General features: G+C 40.5%; 1 protein-coding gene and 1 long non-coding RNA gene across 2 annotated transcripts; both read right to left on the bottom strand.

Annotated features, from left to right (window-relative positions):
* Window positions 1–8,334: 8,334 nt before the first annotated feature.
* Window positions 8,335–25,845, bottom strand: LOC103478629 (uncharacterized). Its single transcript, XR_014085083.1, has 3 exons — window positions 25,628–25,845; window positions 22,463–22,509; window positions 8,335–8,669 (listed from the first exon to the last, which is right to left on the bottom strand). It is a non-coding gene; the product is annotated as an uncharacterized LOC103478629 (long non-coding RNA).
* On the bottom strand, window positions 9,580–11,578 carry olig2 (oligodendrocyte lineage transcription factor 2). The gene is made up of 2 exons (XM_008432608.3): window positions 11,468–11,578; window positions 9,580–11,101 (listed from the first exon to the last, which is right to left on the bottom strand). Exon 2 carries the CDS (start codon window positions 11,077–11,079, stop codon window positions 10,258–10,260), a length of 822 nt encoding a protein of 273 aa, XP_008430830.1. The 5' UTR covers window positions 11,080–11,101; window positions 11,468–11,578; the 3' UTR covers window positions 9,580–10,257.
* Window positions 25,846–26,404: the final 559 nt, after the last annotated feature.

Below are 26,404 nucleotides of genomic sequence, written 5' to 3'. Positions count from 1 at the left end.
CAAATTTAAAAAATATATTCAATGAATTGAAAGTTAAACACAAGAAAATGTGAAAAAGTTAAGGGCTACGGATAGTTTTGCAAAGCAAATTGTCCACCAGAAAAGTTCAAATAATTTTTTGACAGAGTGAGCCAAGGCGTTAAACGAGGGGCTGCACCTGCCGCGGGCTTTCACATCCCGAACCGTCTCCTGTTTGCAATGTGCAAAGAGAGCGTAATGAGAAATTAACAGTTGCCAGTGACTGATTTGCTCAATGTGTCAAACAGGTGCAGCGGCAACAATGGAAATATAACAGAGCTGGACTTTTCAGAACGGAAAAAAGCTGCTCCGCATCAAAGCGGAGACAGAAGACGCACTCGTCTATTCGCGCCGGTCCCTGCTCGCCAAGGCCCCGGCCAAAGACATGAGAAGATTACAAGCTGTTAATAAGGTGGAACCAATCGGCTGAAGGTCTGCTTTTGTCCCTCCCAGCATGCTTTGTGAGTGCCGGCCTGGGATAGTCGGCATTTGGTGCTGATCACAGTGTGGCGGAGGGATAATGACTGTAGGAGGGGTGCAAGGTTTTAGCCCTCGGGCCCTTTGTGAAAGAGAGCCTAAATGCTTCACTTTCAATGGCCGCACACGCTTAGCTGGTCACGCTTGTTTAAAAACAGATGGACATTTACCACATTCATATTTCATCTCGCTAACAGCTCTGGTGACACTTTTACACATTCTCTGCGTTTCATTGGACAGATCTGTGGCTACAGTAGCTTCACATACTGCAAATCTGAATAATTTAAGAGATTTATGCACGCTTCTGTCATTTCAAGAGTCAAAGCTAAAGTTCCTCAACCCGTCGCTGTGGTCACTTAAAATCAGCCCAAACACAACCGTGAGTTAGTGACTGTCCATTGTTACGGCAGATGTTCATCTCCTAAACAACGCCACCAGGGATTTGCTGGGTGTCTGCTAATAGGAGGGTGTTGGTTAACCCGTCCCCCCACCGTGCATCCCTGAAGCCCCCGATCCCATTTAACCCTGACAATGATGGATTCACGGAAACTAAAGTTCAACAGGAGTCCTTGTCCAAAGTCAAACACAGAACTACTTCTTCTTCTTCTTCTTCTTCTTGAGATGCAGTGATTGAAGGCGGTGAAAGGGACGGGGGTGGGGAGAGGGGGTGCAACAGTTAAAGTCTGAATGTTGTGGGGTGGGGCCTGGGTTGAGATGTTTCTCTTTGGGGTTTATAGGTGGTACAAGGCCAAGGCTTGGTTTACAGAGGTTATTACAATCTGTATGTAGGGCGGTGCGGTTAGACCAAAGTCACCGTCAAAGAAAAAGCTGATTGCATGATGATTGATGAGGATACGCTCAAATCTTTCTGAAATGGGAAAGTCAAAATAGGGAAGATGTTGACTGCGTATTGAACATTTTATCACCGTCTTCAACATTTATATATATCATGTTTAAAGTTAAAATCCAAACATGTTTTAACTCAAAAGTCACCAAGTCGGTTTTAAAAAACTACCTTGACCATCGGTTCAGACTGGTTCTCAAAATTCTGATTTTATTTATGCAAACATAAGTTCTGCGAGGTTGTGATAAGAAAAACTCCTCGCCATTGTCACTAAGTGAAGAACACTTAAAGTTAGCTACTGTCTGTATCTGTAAAGTCTTTGAATAAAGTCAGAGGAAGCACAGAGATGCAGGAATCTATTTAAAAGGAAACTTTGCGTTTGCGTTCCATTTTGACATTTCTGCAGTTCGTGCTGGCTGTAAGATAGCTAGAGAGAGCAAGACTATCAACAGGTAACAGGAAGGCAGCACCTGTAAAAGCAAAGTTGCTCTGTTTTATCTCTTTGAGTTTTCAGCTTCTGTCTGTTACATAACGTGGTAGACTTGGGAACCTGAGAGTTAGCATTACCTGAGGACATACACAGAGGCTGTAATTGCAATGCATAGCCATAATGCATGCCAATAACAAATGCTAAAGGCAGTTTCAAATGCCAACTCAATAATCCTTTTGTATTTGATTACCTAACCTCTTTTTTACAATGTCTGGTCTCTCACACTGGAACTAAAAAATGACAGACGAGATAAAAAAAGAGAAGTATTTTAATGCTAATTTTACAATATGTAAAAAACCAAATTGTTATTAGTAGTTCACAAACCAGAGATAAGAAATCAATCACAAAACTTTGATCGGTGCCTCTTTGGTTAGGTTGGGTTAGGAAGTGCAAGCAGACAGTCATGTTGTTCGCACAATCAACAATTCAGACCAGTTCTTTAACTCAGTCTTTTTCACTAAATTGCTCATTTTTTAACATTAATTCAATTTTTAAAGTCTAGAATACGACATCTGTTCAAATGAAAGAAAGCGTGTCAGAAGACTCATGAGAAACAGATCATGTAGCTTTAAAGTTAGTGGTTCTGATGACTCCTCAGTGCCGCTCTTCAGGGACATTTTGTGCTCTACTAGCTTGGAAACCATAAGGTAGTGGCAGGAAAGGTCACGGAGGAGAGGTCGCATGTCCCAGCTGACCGGAGAGGCGCAAATCTATCGGAAAAGGTTCCTACTGTTTGATTGTTTCTATCTAGTGTGCTGTGGTTGATGGAGACAAAGACTGAATCGATAGAAGTTTAATTCATTCTAAACTTTTTTGAGCTTGTGAAAGTTCATCATCTCCAAATAAAATTTAAGGATTTTTTTTGTTTTGTTTGTTACTAAATACCCCCAGATTGTTAATTTCTGCAATATTTCTAATAGCAAAGTTTCACATTAATGTTTTTCAACTTTACAGCTTCTTGCAACCATTTCCAGAGACGACGTGTCATTTTGCGTTGAACCTTTGAAACCCAACAATTATGTCAGAATTTAAAAGTTTCCTTTGTTGGAAAACATTTGAACACATTAAAAAACTGCAACCTATGGAGAAACCAAGCTGGCAGATGGAGGCGATGGAAGATGATTCTTTCAAGCATTGACAGACGCATCTGTCAGTATGCACAAGTGCCCTCCGTCCACCTCCAATAAGACGGCTCCCCCTTTGCCTTACAACCTCTGCCTCCTCGGCTCAGTCACCTCCTACTGGGCTCCTTCTCTTCATGGACTCTCGGAACATTGAAATCCTCCCCCTGTCCCCATACCGCCTAGAGAACCAGACGGTTTCGGCCTCCACGCAAACCAGATCCCAATACCTTGATCACGGCTGTTGAAGCAGCCTCCTGCAGCGACACTAACAATAAAACAGTGGGTGTCTGGGTAAAAATGTGTGTAATATTTAGGCTGATTTCATTTTCTGATGTGTGTGAATCCACCACTCTGAGTGCAGTGTTAATTTGATTTGTGTAACAGGGGACCCCGGGGAAGCAACAACTCGGAGAGCTGGCATATGCTCCAGAGCAACACGATAGCAGGCCTCACTGACTTGACAAATTGAGGTTGTAGTTATTAATGCGGCCCGACTCCTGTCGAGATAATCACGTCATTCTTGTTCGAATTCACGTCCGATTTCCAACCTTATGCCGGTGTTAAACCAGAAACACCAACTTTTTAAAGAATAAAATGAGGAACTTCTCTAGGAAAGTGTGAAGACACAAGTGCAAATGACGCAGGTGATTCTTTGTCAGTGAAAAAAGTTTTAACTCCAGCTGCTAACAGGAACGTCTCTCTGGTCATTTGCAAGCCTTTGACTTGTAGAGCAGGTTTCCCGCATGGATGCTTGATGCTTGATGCTCTATCGGAGCGTTCATAAAAAGTGGAAAGCCAATCAGACGATGCCATTGACAACTGTCCATATCAGCTGCTCGGCGGTCCGGAGATTGACCATTAGGAGAGATCGTTTTCAGGAAATTTGACTGGTCCGCATGCGTCTGGGACAGGTGCACGTACCAAGCCACGTTACTCCTCTGAATAGCATTTAGGAGGCCCTCATCTCTGAGTCATTGAAAGTCCCGTCCACACCCCAGACAACTGGTCCCTGCTGGCCCCGTCGCGCCCCTCTGAGACCCCCGTGTTTTCTGCGGTTGCCGATTCTAGTCCCAGTCCTGTGCTCCTTGCATCCACTTTGATGTCTAATCCTGTCCTGACTGCGTCCTCCTTCAGTCCGCCGAGCCGCTCGGCCGGTCATGAATATCCAAAGGTCCGCTTACTTGACAGGATTATCCCTCCTTTGAAAGCCACCGGGGGACGATTCTTCGGGAACAAAAAAACGCCCTCAATGGATCTTCTGCTCTCCTGCTTTGTTTCTTTCGTTTTCCTTCTCTCTCCCTTTCTCTTTCTCCCTTCTGTCTTTGTCCCTGTGGGCCGTTGCTAAACACATTGATCCACCTAATCGAACAGTTCATCCGCTGCTCCTTATAGACAATCAGGCACACCCACAAACATACACACATGAGCACCACTCAGAGCTTATTAGGTATTTAGCTTTGAGTTGCATACGTCCTCTCGCATATTTGTGAACACGATCGAGTTCCAGCACTTTTTTTTCCTTCCTGTATCAAAATTGTTTCACTTGCGAAAGCGTGTATGTGTTGAAGCTTTTCCACATTTTGTCTGAGCTTTCCACAGCTAGACAGCAAAAGTGTTGCTAACTATCAGAAAAATAGCTCAAGCTCAGTCAGACTGGATGTTGAGTATTTCTGAAAATCATTTTTTTATCCTCAGTTGGGCTTTGAGCTCATTATTCTAAAACCTTTGTATTGAATCTCTGCAGCTCCTCCAGAGTTCACCAAGGGTCTTTTGGGTTTCCTCATTAATCCTCTCCTGGTCTGGCCTCTCAGTTTAGGAAGGAGGTCATGACTTGGTGGGATTGGAGGTGAAGAAAACTCTTTTTTATTTTCGGATGATGGAAGCTGAACTGGTGCGTCAAAAAAGATTTGACTTATTTAATCCAAACTGTTCACAAACTGACGAGAGCAAAGGAAAAAAGTTTATGAGGAAAGCATAAGAGACTTTCAACATACAAAACATAATTAAACCTGACTAATAATTAATCAACAAACTCCATGTAAGTAATGTTCAATAAGCTTGATCAATGAAATAGTGATCCATGATGGAAGGTCTGTGATTTAAGTGATCTAAAGAGAGTGTATAAAGAGTAAAGGTCAAAGATCACACTCTCTCTCTATGATCCGACCTTGTACACGACTGATATGATTGGGTTATTGAAAGATGTGACAGACTGGTGAACGGACACTTAGCCTTATTAAATAAATTAAAGTGTTAACTAATTCCCTGTGAAGGCATAATCTCGTCCACTGACAATATCTTGGAAGATTCCAGAAAAGTGGGCGGAGCCAAGAAATATAACCAATAATAAAATACAACTTCAGTAGCCACCATTCAACCCCAGAAGGGCAGCACTTACATAGTTTTAGACCAAATATTGCAGAATTATACGAAGAAATATGAAGATAGTACCCCTAGAGAGCAATTTATACAGTTTATCTGCAAAAAAAAAAAGTTCATTTGGGGTTAAGTTATTCTTTAAATGTTGGGAGTTTAATTTTTCCATTTTCTTTGGTGTGAGATTATGATGTTGGAAGCTTTTTAACCCTTGTATGTAGAAATGGGGTCCAACCGACCCCACACACGTTAAAACTTGTATCATTTGCCATAGTCCTCTACGTTTGCCTCAGTCCTCACACGCACAAGGGTTAAAGGAGCACCGAAAGCGGACCTGATGTATAACATCTCTTATCAATTTCGTCCGTAAAAATGTACTTACTGAACAACTGATACTAGAAAGTTGTCCATTTTGCAAACTCAAGAAGACATCTACATTTTCACTTGTCCTCACTTGTCACTTTATAGACTGATTATCTGCTACAGTTCCTCAGTGTGTAGACACATATCCAGACTAAAACGAAGGAGCAGTTGGAGTAAACATCAGTCCCATGGGAAAGTGCGACCTCCGGGGTCTCTTATTCACCTCAGAGCGCCGTCTATTCCCATGTAAGAGTTAAATCCCGCCTTTGTCTCTGGCAGCTTATCTGTTTGTTTATCTCCTTTTTCTCATTCCCCCTTTTCTCCATCATGGACTCAGTTTCTCTTTCTGTTGTTCCGCCCACCTTTGATGCATTCCACCACCCGTTCTAATCCCTTCAGCTAACACAACATGATGCGCGGAGCTGAAAGAGTGTACATCTGTGCGGTGTTTAAATCCAGTTACAACAGTGGCAAGGCTGATGGCTCCCCGTCTGTCCAAAGATATGAATATTTAAAGCATCACAGATTCTGCCTCCGACTCTCTGCGGTGGTGAGCGATTCGGCCTGCCACCAGCAGTGCCTCAGGAGCTATTTATTCAAATCCGGGCTCAGGGATGGGGAAACCCGGCTGCCATCAGCCACAGTGTGCAGGCGGAGCTGACAAAATGCAGCTCAGTCAGATTTATTCTCAACTTCAACAGAATGCTTAAAGAGGCGATTTTTTTTTTTGCAACAGACCAACATTAGCTGCATTTCTGAAACTTGCTCGATATTGTACTGAGGTCGTAATTGACTTGCTTCCAACGCAATTTTAAATTAAGTTTGTTCACACAATGAATCCTTAAAAACCATCGTCCTCCTACCACTTCCTGCCATTGTCTTCTTTCACTTTTCCACCAGTAGTAACATTCGGTTGCTGATCACGTGATCAGCAACCGAATGTTGTTGATCATGGAATTTGGTTCCATTGCAGTTTTGATATCGCCGAAAAAGCTGCCAGAACGTTTTATTAGGTGTTTCCTTTAAGCAAATTTGCTGCTGTCATTTTTGTCTATTGTCAATTTTATGGTCAATGGAAATGCAGCTAAGTACAACACATACAGCTGTTCTGCGAAGTCCTCAGAGGTTTATCAGAGTTTGTCAGAAAACAAACGGCATCATGGTGACCGAGGAAAACGACAGGAAAGTCGGGGAGAAAGTTGAGGAAAGGTTTTCAAGTAGGATTAGCCTGAACGATATGTATATTTCAGAGAAGCACCATCCATGATCTGAAAATTGGAAAGCTGATTTCACAGCCTCAAACCTACCAAAAGACAGAAAGATAAAGAAACAGCCAAGACGTTCACCGAAATTCAAGAGGATCAGGTAATTGTGCACAATAATTATTTCTGTCCTTCGTCTATCCGAAAAGTGGATAGACAAAAGCCATAAGGAATCATGTTTTCCATTTCTCAAAAACCATGTTCAGGACGTAACAAACATGTGGACAAGGGCACGCAGCCAAAAGTTCAGTTTTGAAAACGAAACTGAACTTCTGGCTTATGTGCTAAAATGAAATGATTTAGATCATTCCATAGTCAATTATTAGAACTTTCCAGTCAAAGTAGAGACCTAAATTGGTTTGGGAATCGTTAGCAACACCCAAAAATCTGACTCCGTTTGATCTATTTTGTAGAGAAGAACAGTCAGAAATTTCAGTCTAGTTGTGTCAAGCTGTAGAAGATAAACTGCAAAACACTTTCAGACGGAACTATAGCAAAAGGTGGTTCTGCAGATGTATGCCACACTTTTAAAAATCATTTCCTTCCATTTCCCAATTATGCACTACTTCCTGTTTGCACAATTATTTGACATCCCAGTAAAATGCCTTCATGTTTGAGGTTGCAACTTGAAAACCCCAGAAGTTGTCTCTAATTGTGCCTACAACAAAGGTTTTTATTCTCTTTTTTCAGGGAGTTTCCTCAAAATACACATAAATTGTTTTGTGCAGGTTTCAATTTTTCCAAAAACTGGCTAAATTAGGTCATTAATTTCCATAAGTACTGTGTCATGTGTTGCCTGTCCTCAGGAGCTTTAAGGTCATACTTGGCATGTTTTGACTGTATGGACAACATCGTGTGCAGAATGAGAGATTAATTTAGCTCAATCTAACATCTCAATGAATATTATCTTCAAAAGCAAAAGTCAGACTGATGTCTGTAAAATACAATCTGATTTCTAGGTGGTTCATGTTGCTACATCGTCCTCTTCTTACCCATCAGTCTACAACGTAAGGTATTGCTTTCATAGATGGTGCTGTATTAGATCTTTTTCAACAGCACTTACAATTTCTTACCTGTTTTTTATATATATATATATATATATATATATATATATATATATATATATATATATATATATATATATATATATATATATATATAATAAAAAAACACAGAGTAAGAGTTTGCCTAAACCAAATGTCTCTATCTGATTTGTTAACCACCTTGAGCATCAAATATATTTTTACTTTACATTTTGTAAGAAAACACAAAAATGTTTCACTTAAAGCATAAGAAGAGTTAAAACATTAAAATCTTGGCTAATGCCACAGGAGAAACATGATAAATACTAAAACAATTGTCTGACTCCCTTCTGGTTATAATGCCTGCTGGCTCACAGACTGTTGCACAAAGCAAAGCCACCTTAAATGTCATCTGGAGAACGTTTCTTTTTTTTAATGATATAAAACTCAAAAGTTAGATGAGCTAGACGTGTAAACAAACTGCCGATTAGGTCTAATTCACACCTTCTGTTTAGTTTAAGGCTGCCGTCGTCTGCTCTCATTTTTAAAAGCAGAGTTGTTGAAATCAGACATATGAAAAATGGAAGTCGTTTCTCAACTTGCTCCTTTTGCTTTCGCAGACTTTACTCCTCGCCTGTGCTTGTTGCGTCTCACCGAAACGACCTCTCTCCCTCTCTCCCTCTCTCAAACGTCCTACAAAAAACCGTGAAGGACTTTGAATAATTCAATTCCAATAATGAGACGAATAAACAAATCCATGCATGAATATTCAGGGATCGAGTTCGTATCATTCCAGCTTCAAAAGCTTTTGGAAAATATTGCTACAGCATGCACAATCTGCTCTGCAGCTGCTTGATTTTCCTAAAGTCTAAACGGCTTTTGTTTATTACTGGCCTGTCTGTGCCAACAGAAGCATTCTGTGCCTTTGTAATTTGTTAGGAGGACGACTCTGGGTGCTGCTTTCACATTCTTAGGAAACAAATAATAATAATAAAAAAAGAAACTGGTTTCCTTTTGAGGGTTTTGCTTGTTGGTGTGAGGCTTTTGTATCAGGAAAGTTATTTTGTTCTTAGTATTGAAATGTCTACATCACAAGTTCTGAACAAGTTTACTTCATCAGGATCTTAAACAAAAATACCCACCTTTGGCTAATATGGAGCCAAAGAGTTTATTTACCAATGACAATTGCATAGTAATAAAGAAAACAATATATTTCCATATATTAACGTAATACAGGAGTATTCATTTTTTTGTCATATTCTAATTCAAACTTTAAAACAGTTCTTCACTTTTTTTTAATAAATAATAATAAAGTTAACTACAAATGTTTTTATTAGTTTTCCTAAGTCAGTTATTTTTTTCGTTTTTATTTATCTTTTAAGAAACAGTCAATTTGACTCTAAATTACCTATTGACTTGATAAGATTAGTTTTTTGACTCCACATGTTTTGACATGTAAAAATGTCCCATATTGATTTTTTTTTTTCAGATTATTATTGACATAGAAATAATATAGGAAATACAATGCGAAAGCAAAAGAAAGCACTAAAATACAACAGTAATAAATGGGGGAAAAAAGGACAAAAATCACCAAGACTTTAAAGATTTTTCATTTATTTATTTATTAATTGTCTTTTCTTTTTTTTAACATTTCAAAACCCCAACGGAACAAGAGAGTCATTTGAAATTTCCACCCAAATAAGTAAATAAATATTTCCATTTATTCTTTTTTGTTTTACATTTAAAAAAATAAACAAGTGGTCACTGATTAAGTCGGGCAGTGGAGAGAAAAGCGTTGAACAAAGACAGAAAAAAAATGAATGAAGCAGGTGCAACATGTAAGGAACAGACAAGGGAATCTTCCCGCACTAACAAGACTCTAATATATAATATCTGCAGCTATTTAAAGACAATAATCCATCTACATATTTACACTTACAAACTGGGACTTGTTGCTTTTAACTTGGGATTTTAGTTTTTTCTTCTGGATGGAAGAATATCTAAAAAAGAAAAGAAAGAAAAGAAAACTGGGCCCTAGAGGTTTTGTTGTGCTGCAGGAGCTCTGTGCATAACTATCCGTCACATTTGAGATTAATTACAATAAAATACTAAGTTAGTTGCAAAATCTGCAAATCCCGAGGAGGAAAAAAAAATCAATGCATTGGTTCGAGGTCTCAGTAATGCAGAGGATTCAGCAACAGAGATAAATAAAATGTGTGTAGATGGGGGAACAAAGTCTGTACAACCCCATTTGGAAAAAAAAGTTCAGCTGAGTTCAGAGTCACTTGGAGTCGCTTGCCAGCCTCGGCATGGTCACAGAGCTCATGCTGGACACATGCGGAGGCGGGACTTGGCACATGCTGCACGGACAGGGCATCCCGGTGCCGACGCCCCAGTGCTGGAAGCTGCTGCCCAGGGGTCCCGCGCCTGCGGTGGGCGCTTTCAGGAGTCCGTGATGGGGTCTGACCGACGTGACGGCGGAAATCCCGGGAGCGGAGAGGGAGGCGGTGGAGACGGCGGGCGGGGGGAGGAGCGGGTGGTGCACCGCCGGGTGCGAAGCGTGGGAAGCCGCCGGGTGTCCCGGCACAGGCCCCGCGTGAGTCATAGTCCCACAGGTCGACGGGTGGAAGCCGCCGTGGTGCCCGCTGCTGCCGTAGATCTCACTAACCAGCCGCTTCATCTCTTCCAGGGAGTTGCTCAGCATCAGGATGTAGTTTCTCGCCAAGAGCAGGGTGGCGATTTTGGAGAGCTTGCGCACCGACGGTCCGTGCGCGTAGGGCATAACCTCCCGCAGCCCGTCCATGGCCACGTTAAGGTCGTGCATCCGTTTCCTCTCACGGCTGTTGATCTTCAAGCGGATGGCCTGGAGCTCGTTCTCCGACAGCAGCTTGCGGTCCTTCTTGGACGCCATGCGCAGCGCCAGCGCCTCCTCGTCGGCGGCGGAGAGGCCGCGCAGACCGGGGATCTCCGACGGGGAGTCGCTCTGCGTGGAGGACACGGCGCCCGAGAAGCCGTGCACGGACTTCTTCAGGGTGGACATGAAGATGTCGTCCACCTCCGGGGAGGACGGTCTGCTTGACACTCGGCTTGTGTCTGAGTCCATGGTCCAGGTCCTGCGCGATGCTCTGCGAACAGAGAAACTTTTCAGTAACTGAGTAACTGGACTCCAAAACGGAGTGTGTTGTTACAGATTCTATTTCCATATATATATATATATATATATATATATATATATATATATATATATATATATATATATATATATATATATATATATATGAAATGAAAATATAAATAGCCTAAATTATAAAAAGAAATCCAGAAATATTTTAATCATTGCGCAACAATTCGTGTTGTACAGGCCTCTGGTTTATGTCTTTACATGCCACTCCACCGGGCGTACGCATGAAATGAATCAATACTGCTTCCTCTACATAATAATAACAATAACACTCAGCATGTTTACGCATACAATGAAATAAAACACCTACCAGGTTTGTCCAAGCGCAATGACGGTGAGAATCCGCAGTCAGATCCACCTGTTACTCCAAATCGCATCCGACAGCCCATCAGGCGCGCATGCGAGCGTCCGCAGGCTTTTATAGCGGGGCTGGAGCGAGCAGAGGCCGGGTCACCGGGACAACGCCGTTTCTGTCCCGGCGGCCTCCCCGCGACCAATCAGAGGCGGGCAAGGCGGGAGGGTGGGGAAGACATGGGAGGGTGACGACCGGGTGCGTTAGCCTGATGTAATTACCAACACAGAGCCTCAGTATTAAGTGAAATCTGACGCACTCCTGGCAACACATGGCCTACTACTGTTAAAATATTTGTTTTTTTATTAATAATGTTATTTCAAACTTGCAAAATAAGAGCATTAGCATTTCATAGCTAGATTTTTTTTTATTTGACATTATTAATTCAGAGCCTCATAAAAAGTACTAAAATAAGAAAATGTAAAATATTTTTTTCAGAGCAATTATTTGTGGTAAAATTATGCAAATTTAAATTGCCTGAATAATTGTATTTATTTTCAATTTGAACTCAAATGTAAACCAGTCCTTCATAAATATAATTCCTGATTAAAACAACTTTTTTGTTTCTATTACAAGATTGTATTAATTTATTTTTTCCTAATCGACCTTTACAACAGATAATCAACCAATCAACGCCTAATAAGCTTCATACCTTGTTTCCAGCATGCAGGCCTGGACCTGATAGGCTGTTTTCCGTTTATGTTTGCCCGCCGTCGGGCCGCGGCATCTGCTGTCGAGGAGCATCTTTAAACGTTAATTAATGAAGTGTGCAAAACTGTCTTTAACCGTTATGATCCGCAAGATTTCAATTAGTGGCGCTGTGTTGGTGGTGGTGGTGGGGGTGGGGGGAGACAACAGAGTGTGGCCCTCCGCTGCTGCTGCTGCGGGAGGGAGGGAACTCAGCCTGGCTCTGACTGACAGAAGGGCCCGGCGGCCCGGTGCTCTGCTCTCAGACACGCTAACTGGAACTGACAGCAGCATTGTCCCGAAAATGCGACAGGTATTGTCCAGTGGGGGCGCAATCAGCGCTAATTGCCTCGACAAGTTTATGTTTTCAGAACCCTTCTCCTATACATATAAATAGAAAATGTGGGGGTCTGCATTGTAGTCGGTCGTCGGCTTTAATAGAACACATCCTTTCCTTTCAATTCAGACCTGAAATGTATATATTCATCGAGACAAAAACAGCCGAATTTTTATAATATTTTAATATTTACAGAAAATTCTGAACAGTTAGTGAGGACGACCGGATTTTTAGCCCTCCTTTTAGGCAACTTTATGCCTTATTTATAGTGTAAAATGGGTTGATATTCATTTATAATTTTATATTGAGAAGATAACTCGCCAAACATGTATTTAATTAATTTATTACTATGGTTACCCGGTCCATTAATCTGACCGCTGCTGTAGAAGGTGACCTAACTAGCCCTCCAGGTGTCAGCATTTCCAGGTGGACAGAGGAGCTGCACCTCTTTCCCTGTCAGGCCGTAAAGGGACATTTCGTCATTTTTTAGCCACTTTTCACCCTTAGATTGCTCAGCTTTTGTAACAATCACATTACAGTGGCCAATGTAAACTTCAAGAGGCAGTTTCAGAGCCCTGCCCACACGTGTTGCTGCTATAGGCTTCCAAATTACATTAGATCGAGGACAGCTACACATCGGCATCAATATGTTCAGGGCTTGTCCACAAGAAATAAGAACCTTTCTGGGGAAAAAAAAACTCTTTGGTAGAAATTAATTCTTCCATACAACTAGAACAACTCAAAATGTTTCAGTTGCCAAATTACTGTGATGTACCGTAATCATTTTCAAATAAGCGCAAATAAGTCATCACTACTCTAAAAGATAGACAAGAGTTTATGTTTCATTTAGCATTTTCAGATAGTAGAAAATAGATTACATTTGTGTGAAATCACTTAAAAAAATAATAATTGATGCTCATAAATTTAGTTTATCACAGACTGGACTTCAAACTGTTCACCCCACATATTTTATCAAATAAAACACGGTGAAGCCAAGGTTAGTTTTCTGACACACTCATTTCCTCATGCAGTCTTAACCAGAAAGCAGCAATTGGCACACACTTTACGCTCCCCACAGTCAGGAGGAGCGGAGAGGGCAAATTTATTGATTGATTAATTTGAATCGTGCATGAAAAGGGACTTAGTCACACATGACAAATGATGCACAAGGAATATTAAAATTAACCTGTGCATATTTTACTCTGTTTAGTCACATTTTTTAAAAATCCTTAATACATTCAAAGGTCAAATTTGGAAGAATAAAAAGCAAAAAATAAAAAAACTTCTGTTCATAAAGCTTTCAAGCAAACTAAAAATAGTCTCACTCTTTATAAACATAAGCGCAAATGTGAAACTTTGTATTTGTTCTCTGTGCAAGGAGTTCTTGGGAGCCCCCTACTGGCCTCTAGGTGCTAAGCAGCAGCAGCTTGGCTCACTTATGCCTTGGTCTGACCTGTTGCAGCTTAAACAAAGAGTATAACATGTTTAAGTACAAATATTACTTCAGAATGAATAATTAACATGTTGAAGCAGAGCAGAACCCTCTCTGGACTTTGGCTTCAGATTTGGACGTTTCAATCCAAGCTAACCTTAAAGGTAAGCTAAAGAAAAGTTTGAACTTGACATTTTTTTTATTTCCTATTTTCCTTCACCTTTGACTCTTTTCTTACTGCTGCCACCTCAGTCATCCCTCCCTGTCCATCAGTCTGGGTGGCAACGAGCCCGAAGAAGTGGTGAATACCAGAAGTGAGGAGGAGCATATGTGAGCCATACTTAATCCTGCTAATCTTCTTCCAGAATAAAAAAAAGGGAACAAAAAAAAGCAAAAAAAAAAAAAAAAAAAAAAAAAAGAAGAGGAGGGTGTAAAAACATGAGCATGAGGGAAGGTTTCTTTTTCTGTCTGGAAAGCTGACCAGTTGAGCCAAATGAACTGAAAGACATGAATAACGTCCTGGCAGTCCCCCCTGGTCCTTTTCTGTGCAAGATCTTGGAACGAAATGAAGCAAAATTCTTGCTTTTGTCAAAACGCTGCAGTGAAGAACGTGAGACGCCGCCTTGCATGAACACTACTGTTGCTGTTGTTTTTGTTGGGGCACTTTGTCTTCCTCCGAAATTCACATGCAGCACTCCAACTGTACATGTAACGTAAAGAGCCACCGGAGGAAGAGGAGCGAAAAGTCTGAATATTAACCGTGGGATCCATGAGAGCAACTTAATATTCACATTTTAGCTAAATTAAACGTAATTTAAAGATATTGCTAGAATTTTCATACTTAGAATGTCTGTGTATTTTTTTGTAAAGGGTGGTAAATCAAAACATTTCAGAAATGTTGTGACTTTAAGTCCTCGAAAGTGCTTTAAAGAAATAAAAAATTTTAAAAATGAGTTACCTTTAATATTTAGATAAGAATGAGAAATTATAGAAAAATACAATATATATTTAGAAGTTGAATAGTTTCTGAGAAAAAGGATTTCTCATGTGAAATTTTTAATTTAATTTCTTAACAGCAAACACTAACTTGTATTTTATCGGGACTACTTATAGGCTAGTGTGAAAAAAATTATATAAATCAAAAGAAAAAAAAACGAATTTTTTTTTATTAGATTTTAGTTCATATGAGCGTTTTAATCCAGCTTTATTTATTATACTGAAACATTGTTTGCTTCTGCCTGACGAATGGCACCTGTTGATGAGCAGGTGCACGTTTCGGGAGATGTGCATTAGCCTATTGAGGCAATAAAACTGCACTATATCCGTTTAACACAAGTGTCATTCCTAAAGCTGCCGTTTCTGAGAGCGCTTTGCAGAGATTTACCAGCAATACAAGTGACAGTATCCAGAGACCCAGTGGGATAAAGACACTACTGTCAAATGGGAACAATTTACATCACTGATAGCACACTATAAAATGCAAACCAGTGTGCTAACTGAACAGAAACATTAAAACAATCAACACAGAGCCTCAGCATTAAGTGACATAAATATGCTCCAAGCATAAACAAACTGTTTAGAGAAGTAGTTCCAAGGTTTTCGAAGTGGTGACCATATAGTCACCACTTCGAAATGTGAGGTATTTTGTGGTGGGAAACCAAACGCTGCAGCAGAATTTTAGTTAATTTAAGTAAAAACGCAAGTTTTAGCATTGTCATTATAGGAGGTTACTGGACTAAACCAGCAATAATTTAACAATAACCTTAAATATGATCTTACAACAATATGGAAACATTTACCGCAATATACAGGAGACTTCTTAAGCTAGTGGTACTTGACATGCCCATTAGAGCAACATCTGGGGAAACTCATACAGGATTTGAACTATATTCAGAGATGAGGAGTCAATATCAAAAACAAATAATATGAAAATAATTGGTATGTCATGACCCAGCCAAACAATGTGAATGTCACACCATTGATTCAAACATTCTCTAAAACTTCAGAACATTAGTGAAGAGATTCAACATGAATATTTTAAAGATATGACCATACATATCTGACCGTAGAAAGGGTCTTCAGACCAATTGGCAGTACTTTCCTAAAAGGTTGGCAAAAACTACATATGAACATGTTTAGCCACATTTCAAAAACTTTGCATCTCACAGCAAAACTCTCCAGCGTGCAAGTGATAAGCGCTCCGTCTACAAGGCCATGTGAGGGCAGGAGGTCACCAGCACATTCAGGTGCAGGACGTCTAACGTGAGAAAACGTGTGGATCTCGGCCGCCTCCAGAGTCATCAGATGTGATTGTCTCAGGGGCTGGACGGATTGGGTTCTGCTGGCCAGGGGCTTTATCTCTACAACAGCTATTAGGAGGTAATTAAGTCCTAACACTGCAGTGCCTCCCATGGTTACTATAACATAACTGCAAATGGGAAGCTTACAAGCTCCTTTAGACGGCATGACAAATTGAATGGAACTCATTGGGCTTCAGCTATTATTCCAGCGGCCCCATCTGGCTGGGAAAAGATAAAGGGGATTTGCTGGAGGTTGTGAGGGGTTGAGCCTCCATGCTCGGTTTGTGAATGTGAGCGCATGAAGGATAAGCAAAAAGAAGGGGGCGGTGGGTGGGTGGATGGTTGGGGGAGCGCTGGTCCACCGTGGGGAGTGTTTTGAGGGCTCCAGGGGGATTTTTTTCTCCTTTTTTTTTTTGGTCTGAGCTTCAATTCAACAGGCAGCCTGAGATTTGCTTTGGCCAAATGTTACAAATGTTTCGACAACCTGGTCTCTGATCCTTTCGGGTCACCCGGGAGGGCACGGGGGTACAACAGCTTTACGCTCAGAGATTTAACACGGAGATGAATATATTCACACCCGCATTCACTCCCCCGGGCCTCCAGATGCTTGTTTCAGGGAGACGGAGGCTAGACCCAACCTCACTTTGCCCAAAGCAGACCAGCTGGCAGGTTGGTTGTAGACGTACTGGGGATTCAAACTGTTGTAGACAAAAAAAAAGTTTCTTAGTTACAGCACAATACACTGTTATTGGGGGAGACTAATGTTTGAAGTGTTGGATTTTGGGGACCATTGAACAAATGTTAATCAGTTTTATTATAATTATGAACAAAAACTCCAATTTCAGAGATGATACAAGTCCTACTTGGCTGATAGCAGAGCTGGATTATGTCTAGCCTTGTCTTCACTTCCTTTATCTGTTGACAAACTTGAAGTTATTCTTCAGTTTCTCTCAGACCAAATTAGTGCCATTTAGACAACTGTTCACAAAGTGCAACACATGCTATATTCGAAATAAGTGCTCTCAATAAGTAAAAAACAGCTAAATAACAGATAAACGTTCAAAGCTTTAAGCAACTCACTTTGAAAACAGGTTCAACAAAAAAAAGGTTTACTGCTGATCTCATGTATGTGAAAAATATATATTTATTTTTCACATACAAATATTTTGATAAAATACACAAAAACCTTTTATCAGAATCTCTTCAAAGTGAATTTAAAAATAGAACATAGAAATGAGGTGAGACTTTGTGCTGTTCACAAATGTCTCAAGATGTACTACATTTTTCTTCTCTTCCGTTTCTCCCATTTTAATTAGTCTGCAAAGCATTTTCTCTCCAAATACGTCTTGAGCAAAGTTGTCCTGTGTCTTATTTTCTCAACAGGTTCATATCTGTTCTCCATTTGATATCAGATTTGTGTTCATCCCAATAATTACATAACAAAAAGGCTCATCATTAAGAGCTACCGAGCATCTCTAATTTGGGGAAAGCGGAAACAACTGTAAACAAATAAATTTCTCCCCTTATGATTTTAAGTATTTTTAAATTAAATTTCCTGAGAGAAATATCACAAATTTCTGAAACTTAAACATTATTTTCAAGTCTATTTAGTAGTTTGGTTTGAACCTAAAGAGCACAAAGCCTTCGTTAGCCCAACAGTATCTTCGCTCCTGCATCACAATAACTGTAAAGACTTCTAATGACGGGGATCTGCCAGATTTAACAGGCTTTCATTCAGATGGCAATTGTCAGAAGCCAGAAAACAATAGGCTGAGGAATAACAATGACATACACAGGCAGAGAAGGCCATTCCTGTTCTGCTGCAATTAGCTTCAAATGGAGGAAGACACAGGAGGCTGGGTTACATTCCTTTACTCTCGCTACGGGCCTCCTGATCCCATCACACGCACAGCCTCGTCATCCTTAACAAGGGGGCGGACTGCTTTACTACCACCTCGCTGCTAACCAGCTGTCACACCCACAGCATGGACACACACGCACTCTGAGAAACAAAACCAGGTTTCCATCCAGGAAGAAGAGCGGACATCTGTGAGTTTCATGGTTTATAGGTCGGAAAGCAACTGCAGATTGAGTCGCTGTGTGTAGAGACGTTTAGAGCTTATTCAGTTTTGAATTGTGAAAACTGATTACAAAGTTTTCTACTGGGAAACCTAAGGTCTTTGAAGAATAACATTGTTTTCAATAATTCCTATTTGGATTCCCCCTAGTATTGATGTATTAGATTGAAATGATGATTGGACAAATTGTACTATTATCTTAAAAAAAAAAAAAAAAAATCTGACCTCTAAATTCTAAAAGTAGTTATTGCTTACCATAACTTACCATGTGTCCCTTTAAATTGTCAGCATCTTTAGATCAGATTAATATTTACAAACTGCAGATTGTTAAGACATGAAATAAGTGTTGGAGACAGCGCACTGCCAATGATCGTCCTTTATGCCATACTCGGATACAATGAGAAAGGAAATATTGGTGTTGCGATAACTTTGTGTGAATAGGACTTGTACCCCCCCATACTTATAACAAAATGACGTCACCCAACTCTGGAAAAATCCTTTTAAATTGATTGATAAGACAATAAACACTAAAACTCTACACCGGGTTTTCCTGATCAACTACAGCAACTCACAACAACAAATGCATGCTCCAAGCACAAAACTACTAATTAAATCGCTGCTGTAAACCGAACAAGGTAACGTCATACATCCCTAACGTCATTGTTTGTGATAAATTGTGTTACAGTAATTTGCGAACAGTAAACTTAATTGTGTCTATACCTGATGAAGTTCATCTTATAGGTAGATCTTAATAAATTAAAGAAATAAATAATGTTTCCAAATAATGTACTACCCAAACTGCAGTTAAAATGAGAAGACAGGCCAGTTTAATCGCCATGAGACGAACAGAAGAGAGTGAAAAGCAGGAGTCACTACGGCCACTCTTGAATGGAACATGGTTTTAAAACTTGCTGCTAACAGAGCTGAACGAACTTCGGCATCCCAAACAGGGAACAAGTCACCAGGAGAAAAGAGTTCTAAAACCAAGCCAGGACTTTGCATCCAGTTGGCAACAACACTCTAGCTCTTGTTTCTTTACCAAATATCCTTTGATCAAACCATTTCGCATTTTAATGAATGGAAAGCCAAAAATAAGTCGGAAGACGCTCGATGCAACTGCAAGGGAAGGGGAGGAAGTTCTTCCGACGTGAAGACGACGTTGTGCATTATGTACGTGAGAAGTTTTGAGAACGGGTAGGTGTGTGTGCCCCCTCACTTCCCATCTACTCGGTTGTGGTGTTGTTGCATGCTCTCCGTGGTCGTCCTGGGTTTGGTCCAACAGAGCAGAATGTGTGGAGAGAAGGAGAGAGATGACGGGAGAAGGCAGAAAGGACGAGTAAGAGGTGGGGGTCTGCTTGGTGAGGGCTGGGGGGGTGCTGTTTGTCACCGTGAATCGGCTCAGGGTGTTTCACATCATCTGGCCATTGATGGCCGCCCCTCCCCTGTTGTAAAACAAGCTCCTACGGGCCCGCCTGAACACTGGGGGCATTGTGTCCCACCCTTGCAGAAAACATACCACCCAAAGTGCTGCTGCCCCCTCCGCTTCCCACCCTCACCATCCCTGATCTTCTACTTTCTACATGCATCTTCTCCATCTTTTACTGTTTCTTTGTCTGGCATCAACCTTGGGGTGGAAGGTGAGGGTCGCAAGAGACGCTGCATTATCATGAGACAGCAACAGGTAGAAATAAGAGGGACGCCAGACTCTGGGGTGGAGGAACAGAGAGCCAGGAGAAAGTAGAGGCTGAAGGAGGTGCAGAGAGGAAGACGGGCATGGAGGGCTGGTGCAAAGGAGGCGTTCCCCCATGGTTTCCGTAATATGGAGGGCTAATGGGAAGATTGATGGATTGAGACAGCAAAACAAAACAAGGGGTGGTTATAAAATGTAGAGTGGGGAATAAAGCAAGCAGGCATTGGGCTGAATGGCGTCTTGAAGCCTCAATTCTGGGGATGTGTGAGTGTGTGTGTCATAGGGCTGGCCAAAGGGGGGAAAATTTACTACCTTTTGGGGGCAGGGAGTGGGTGTGACTGGTTCCCTAATTGCCAAGGAGGTCTCGGGAGCGTCGGGTACAAGACAAGTGGAAGGGTGGGAGAATAAGACAGGATACAAGAGGTTAGTGTAGGTCAGAGCTGACCACCTAAGATGCCCCTAGCAAAAGACGTAACCCCCAGCCCCTCCCAAGCCCATTTCAGCCCTTCCCGAGTGCCCCGATTGAATGCTATAAATAAATATCTTGTCTTCCCTTTCCAAAAGCGGATAATTTACTGCCCACCCATTCCGCTTTGCCCATCTCTTCTCCATTTCTCAGCGGCGTTGCCAGGCGGTGAATGGAGCTCGTCCTTTGAGTTTGGAGAGCCTGGCCAGTGTTTTCTGGAGGGGCTGTCCTCACAGTTTGGAGCACTCTGGAGTGGAAGCACACAAACACGCATACAGCAGTATATTGAATGCCACGCATCCACCTTAAAACAGCACACCCTTTGAGTGAGAGACGGAGAGATTCTTATGGGAGAAACCTGTTGTTAAGGCAGGTGATGAGATCATATGCCTTTCTTCTCTAATTAAACAAGAGACTAGTGAGTGCTTCTAAATGGATGATCTTCACTCCGGGTAAGAGTCAAACTCAGAGTCATTTGGATGTTTCTCTGAATTTTTTAAGACATGCATGGTGTAATATATATTTATCCCAGCGTTCATTTACTTTGGATCAAAATATAGCAGTGACTTTAATACTAAAGCTGATACCAGCTGACGCAGAACTTTCTATAGTTCATTGTAAATGTACTCATATCACTTGATCATTGTCACATTACAATCACATGCTTTATGATTTTATGTGATATATAAACACAAAGTAGCACTCCAGTGTTTTCTAAGAGGTTTACTTTTATGCTAGCATCAAACTCAATATTTACATTCATGCTGGTACCTGTACAATGTTAATGTCGCACAATGTTTCATTGTCACCAATTGTAAAGGGTCTGTTTCAATACTCAGAGAAACATTTTGTATATTTTTTAATTAAAGTCAGTTGCACGTTCCTCTACAGCGCCCAATGGCATTTTTGTTGAAATTTTGACCTTACTGTGCAATATTTCTTGTTCTTTTGTGAATCCATTTTCTGTTGCTTTGCTGCAGTTGAACAGAAATTTCCCTGTTGTGAGATAATAAAAGATATTTCTATTTTTTCACCCCCGTGGAATGCTCCTTCCATCACCACGTTTTACCTCAGGCATGGTGTGTTCAGTGTGAAGTGAAATATTGATATTCTCACACAAGTAGTAATTTTTTATATATATGCCAAAAAGTTCAAAATGACATTAAATAAATGGGAAAAAAAAGTAATAAAAAACTTCAAAGTAGAAAATGTTACGTTTTTTGCATCATTTTGGACCAGTAACACCTTTCTGTTCCATCTCCAGCTGCATTTAACAACATGCCTCCAACTTTGTTTTTCACAACGCAACCCTTTTTTCTCTTCTCATTTTTTTTTAATTGAAGCCATCTGCTCTCATGGAAGCCTCGTATGAATACAATTCACCTGTATTCACAAGAAAAACAGAAAGTGAGCAGAACTACTGGTTCTCCTGTGATGTTTGTGCAATCAACAGCAGCAGTTCTAAAGATGGCTGAAAGGAGAGACAAATAAAGGAAAAAAAAAATCAAACACAGAGTATGGGCAGCTGCCAGCCTCTGCTACTGTGCTACAGTCAAAGAGACCAAACTAAAACTGTAAGCGATACAGAGGGCAAAGGGGGAGTGGGTGACGGTCGTATGGGGAAGAAAAACAGTCTGTATTAAAATCAGTGTTGACATGGTAGGGGGGTCTGGCTGTGAAGTTGATCAAACTGATGGAGGCAGCAGCGGCAGCTGCACCCAGCGCTTACCCTGCTGTCTGAGACGAAGCTTTTGTTTGTGGCACAGTGAACAACATGGCATGGCTGGCATGGTAGAGAATTACTTACTTTACCACAGATGAACATCCAATGCAAATTCACCAGCTGTAAACAAGTCTAACTGATGAGGCATGCCATGATCTTTCTTTGCCCCCAAATAATCTTTCTCTATATATTTTGTTCAACTTGTTGGCATGGCAATAATTTTATTAAAAAATGTATTACCTTCTTGATGATGGCAAACTTGGCCCTCCATATTTTCCAGAGCTGAACTGTTAAAAAAAGAAAAGTTATCTCTCCATATACAAACAGCTACACCATAAAGATGCATGCATTTTTCCATCATAACGTTTAAATTAAAAGCGCTGAAACGGAAACTTGTCCACCGTCAAACTATATGCTTATGGAACAAATTGAGGAACAGTCAAAACATTGAAAAACGCTTTTTAAAAGCTGTTAATTTCAGTCACATCAACATGGATAAACCAGGAGTTGCAGGCAGAAGTAAGGACAAAACTGTGTGCATAAGTTCATAAGGAATTAATTTTCCACACACTAAGCATGCTAAGAACAATAAACACTATCAAATGAATGAATAAATGACTGCACTGATCATGTAAAAATATGCTAAAATAAAATTCCAACTGGATGTGGTGTTTTTTCTTCCATAGGCCACTTTAATCAGTAAAGCCCCGATCTAAAATGTACTTATTTTAGTGTTAAATAATTACCCCCCTTTAACAACTTGAACTAGTTCCTGTCAATGTCACTGAAATGTTTCCATAAATCCATAAATAATGTGAGATAAATAGCAATCTAATGATATTGTAGTAAAAGCTAATAACACACACTCTTTCCATGATTTGCTGAGCGTTAAGTTACCACCTGACTTCAATCTGGTAGCACCTGCAGTGTGTGTGTGTGTGTGTGTGGGGGGGGGGGGGGGTGGGGGGGGGATGCATGTGTGTGTGTGTGAGGGAGTTTAACAGGCAGGTGGTAATGAGGCAGACTGGGCTGTGCTGGCTTCTATAATGAGAAGACCGGCAGAGAGGGGCCGGGCTTGTGCCACTAATGGGCCCCTATAGCCTCTAATAAGCAGTAATTATGGTGTGCGTTTACCAAGTGACTCCAACACAGTTGAAAATCGTCACCTTCACACACAGCTACTCCAACTCCCAGCCCTCCCACCAAGGAATACAAAGTACCAGCACTGGAGAGAGTGGGCTCAGTCCAGGCTACTGTGCGTTTGGGATTACCATATAACATGTTGGCAAGGGAAAATGTAATGGACCTTACCACAGGGGCCGCATTTCATTGGCTAATGCCCATTTTACGTCACAGCGCAGCTATCACGTGCCTTACATCTCACAAACTCATGCTAATGTACATTGTGGACTAGCAGACCAACAGAAAGTTTTTGCATCAGGACTCGAAAAAAATTAGTTCTCCGTCAGTGGGGTATCTGTACAGGCGATGTCAGGTATCCTGATCGTGTTTGTGGAACTAAAATTCAGATTTCCAAAATCTGAAAATGAATGCCTTGCACCGTTGTAGGATCAATAAGAACAAAGTGTCTGCTGGTGTAAGTATTATTGCTTTGCTTTCTTTGTGTTTAGTGAATGAAAAAAATAAAGTCAATAATAAACACATCCATTATGAAAACCTTTTAGCCAAGTACAGCATAATGGTAGTACCGATACAACTTCTACATCCTGAAGCCTGTCTGTTACAGCCTTACGTTAGCTGAACAGATCAATATGCAATGTGTACCGTATCTGACATACATTAAAGATTTTATTTAACCTGAAAAGGCTTTTTACTAAACTGTAATTGTGTTAGCCACGCTAGCTTTTACTAAACTGTAATCATGTTAGCCACGCTAGCTTTTACAAAACTGTAATCATGTTAGCCACGCTAGCTTTTACTAAACTGTAATTGTGTTAGCCACGCTAGCACCGAGTACCGTGTATAAGTCCTAGGCACATTCGAACCCTCAAAACCATGAATGCCCGACTTACCAGGCCTTGCAAGAACAATAGCCATCAGTGATCTTGTCCACAGCTATATTTATGCTGGGGGTGTGAGAATCTGCTGTTTTCCTCATTGACTGGTAGCATTTAGCTGCAACTCGCACAATGTTAGAGGCATCGCCTGGCTAAAATATCTTGATGTCGTCCAAAAAAGATGACATGAACTTGTTGGTTCCCTTGTCCATTGTCGTGGCTGATATTTTGTGAAAATCCGGCAGAAATGCTACACTAATCGACTCAGAAATACTCTGCAGAGTCAGTCGAAACGAAAAGTCCCATATAAGCTAAGCTCTGCGAGGAGGTTAATGTGAGACATGAAGTCACGTGGGACTTTCGAGGGGCGTTTCTGGGCGGAGCTTGGTAAGGTCCATAATCACCTCCTCATCATGTGGTTTTGGTTCAGCTTCACTAGCCATATCCATATCCGTATTAATGTGCAATCATTATTTTTAAATAGAACCTGCCTGACAACTTGAAGTAGGCTGAAAGATCTGAAAAGGCAACACATTCTGCATTGGAAAACAAACTATTTTGTGTCTATTACTATCCATCTTCCATTTAAATGCCTCCACCTAATACCAGAATGAGTGCAAAACGTGAAAAACAGGAGGAAATTTGACTGGATGTTGCAAACCATTGTGCAGGAAGTGGAAAACAGGAGCAAAATGCAGTTCCTACAGAGTGGTGTGATACTTCTCAGAGTCAGAGAGAGTTCAAATCAGGCACAGAATACAAAGGCTACTATTAGATAAAGGGTAGAAGAAGAAAAGCAACAATGAAGCTCATTTTAAATAAATAAAGTGAGGAAAGGTGTGGTGAATGTGCATGCAAGTTCAAAAGCAAAATAGGAGCACATAATGGTCAGATAGGACCCAAGTGGTTCAAAGTATGTCTCTACATATTTACGTTTAGATTTTAAAATAAAGAAAAACATTAAAACTTTACAAAAAGAGGATGGATACACTTTCTTAGGGGGGCTGTCATTTGAAGAAAGTGATGAAAACATAAAAGTGCAGTTTGGAAACGTCATGCAGTCACTTATAAAAAAATATGATAAAACTTAAATTTGCTGTATTCATATACATTAGTTTGTCCTTTATCATTTTTAACCAAAGTTGTAAGTCATTTTTCAGGCTCTTAACTCTAGAACTATATCAAACCATGATTTCTGTTCAAAACAGCATTTTTTTAGAAGATAATTTAATCTGCCCACATTTCTAATTTATTAGCATGTAGCAGACTGTGCTCATAAAATTTCATCGTTTGTTTTGGAACTAGTTCAACTACGGCTGGGAGTGTAAAATGACCAAAATGCGGCGAAATTGTTTCATAACACTTAAAAAGTAAAAATAAAACTTACAAAGACGGTCATTTTATGCACAGAACTTGAAACGACATGGACTGGGGAAAGCAACAGACAAAATAACGGAAGAAACGTCGAAAACCAATTAGCTTAAATGCTAAGTGATGAGCGGAGTAGGACATTAGCTGCACGTGAGGAAATCAGGTGATTTATTAACTGATTTATGAACTGAACTAAGAATCAGAGAAAGAATAAACTAGAGGAAAGGGAGCAAGACTGACCTAACGAAACTAAATCCTGTGGCATAAGGATAACAGAAGAATAAATAGAGAAACGAACACGAAGGAATGAATTGTATGGCAAGACCTTTTGAACAATAATGAATACAAAAGAAATAAAAAGAATACGGCAAAACCTAAACAAATATAAATAAACAGCAAGAAGGCGGTCTAAACACAAGCACAAATGGAAACAAAAATCCAAACACTCATGAATGATACAATGAACAAGGCATTCAGAAATATATTTTGCATGGTGAACAGGCATGAACCAGTTCATTTTTTATCGGCTTGAACTGGTCTTTTAACTGAGTTATTGTCAAGTTTGAACAAGAATAACACTTTAAAATTCAGAATCAAATAAAAAATATCCCAACTGGACCCAATTTCTTGTTCAGTTTTCTTTGAATAGAAATGAAAGGGACTCAATTAAAGTCTAATATTGAGGCTATACTACTTTTTGTGAATAAAGACAACCACTCAGACGTGATTTAAACTTAATGGAAAACAATAAAACAAGTACTAATTATAGTAAGAAGTAAATAGTAAATAAATG

This window comes from Poecilia reticulata, chromosome 2 (genome assembly GCF_904066995.2).
Source record: "Poecilia reticulata chromosome 2, P_reticulata-male-v2, whole genome shotgun sequence".
NCBI lineage: Eukaryota > Metazoa > Chordata > Actinopteri > Cyprinodontiformes > Poeciliidae > Poecilia > Poecilia reticulata.
Note: the sequence above shows the minus strand (reverse complement) of the source record. Positions and strands in the feature narration are given on the sequence as shown.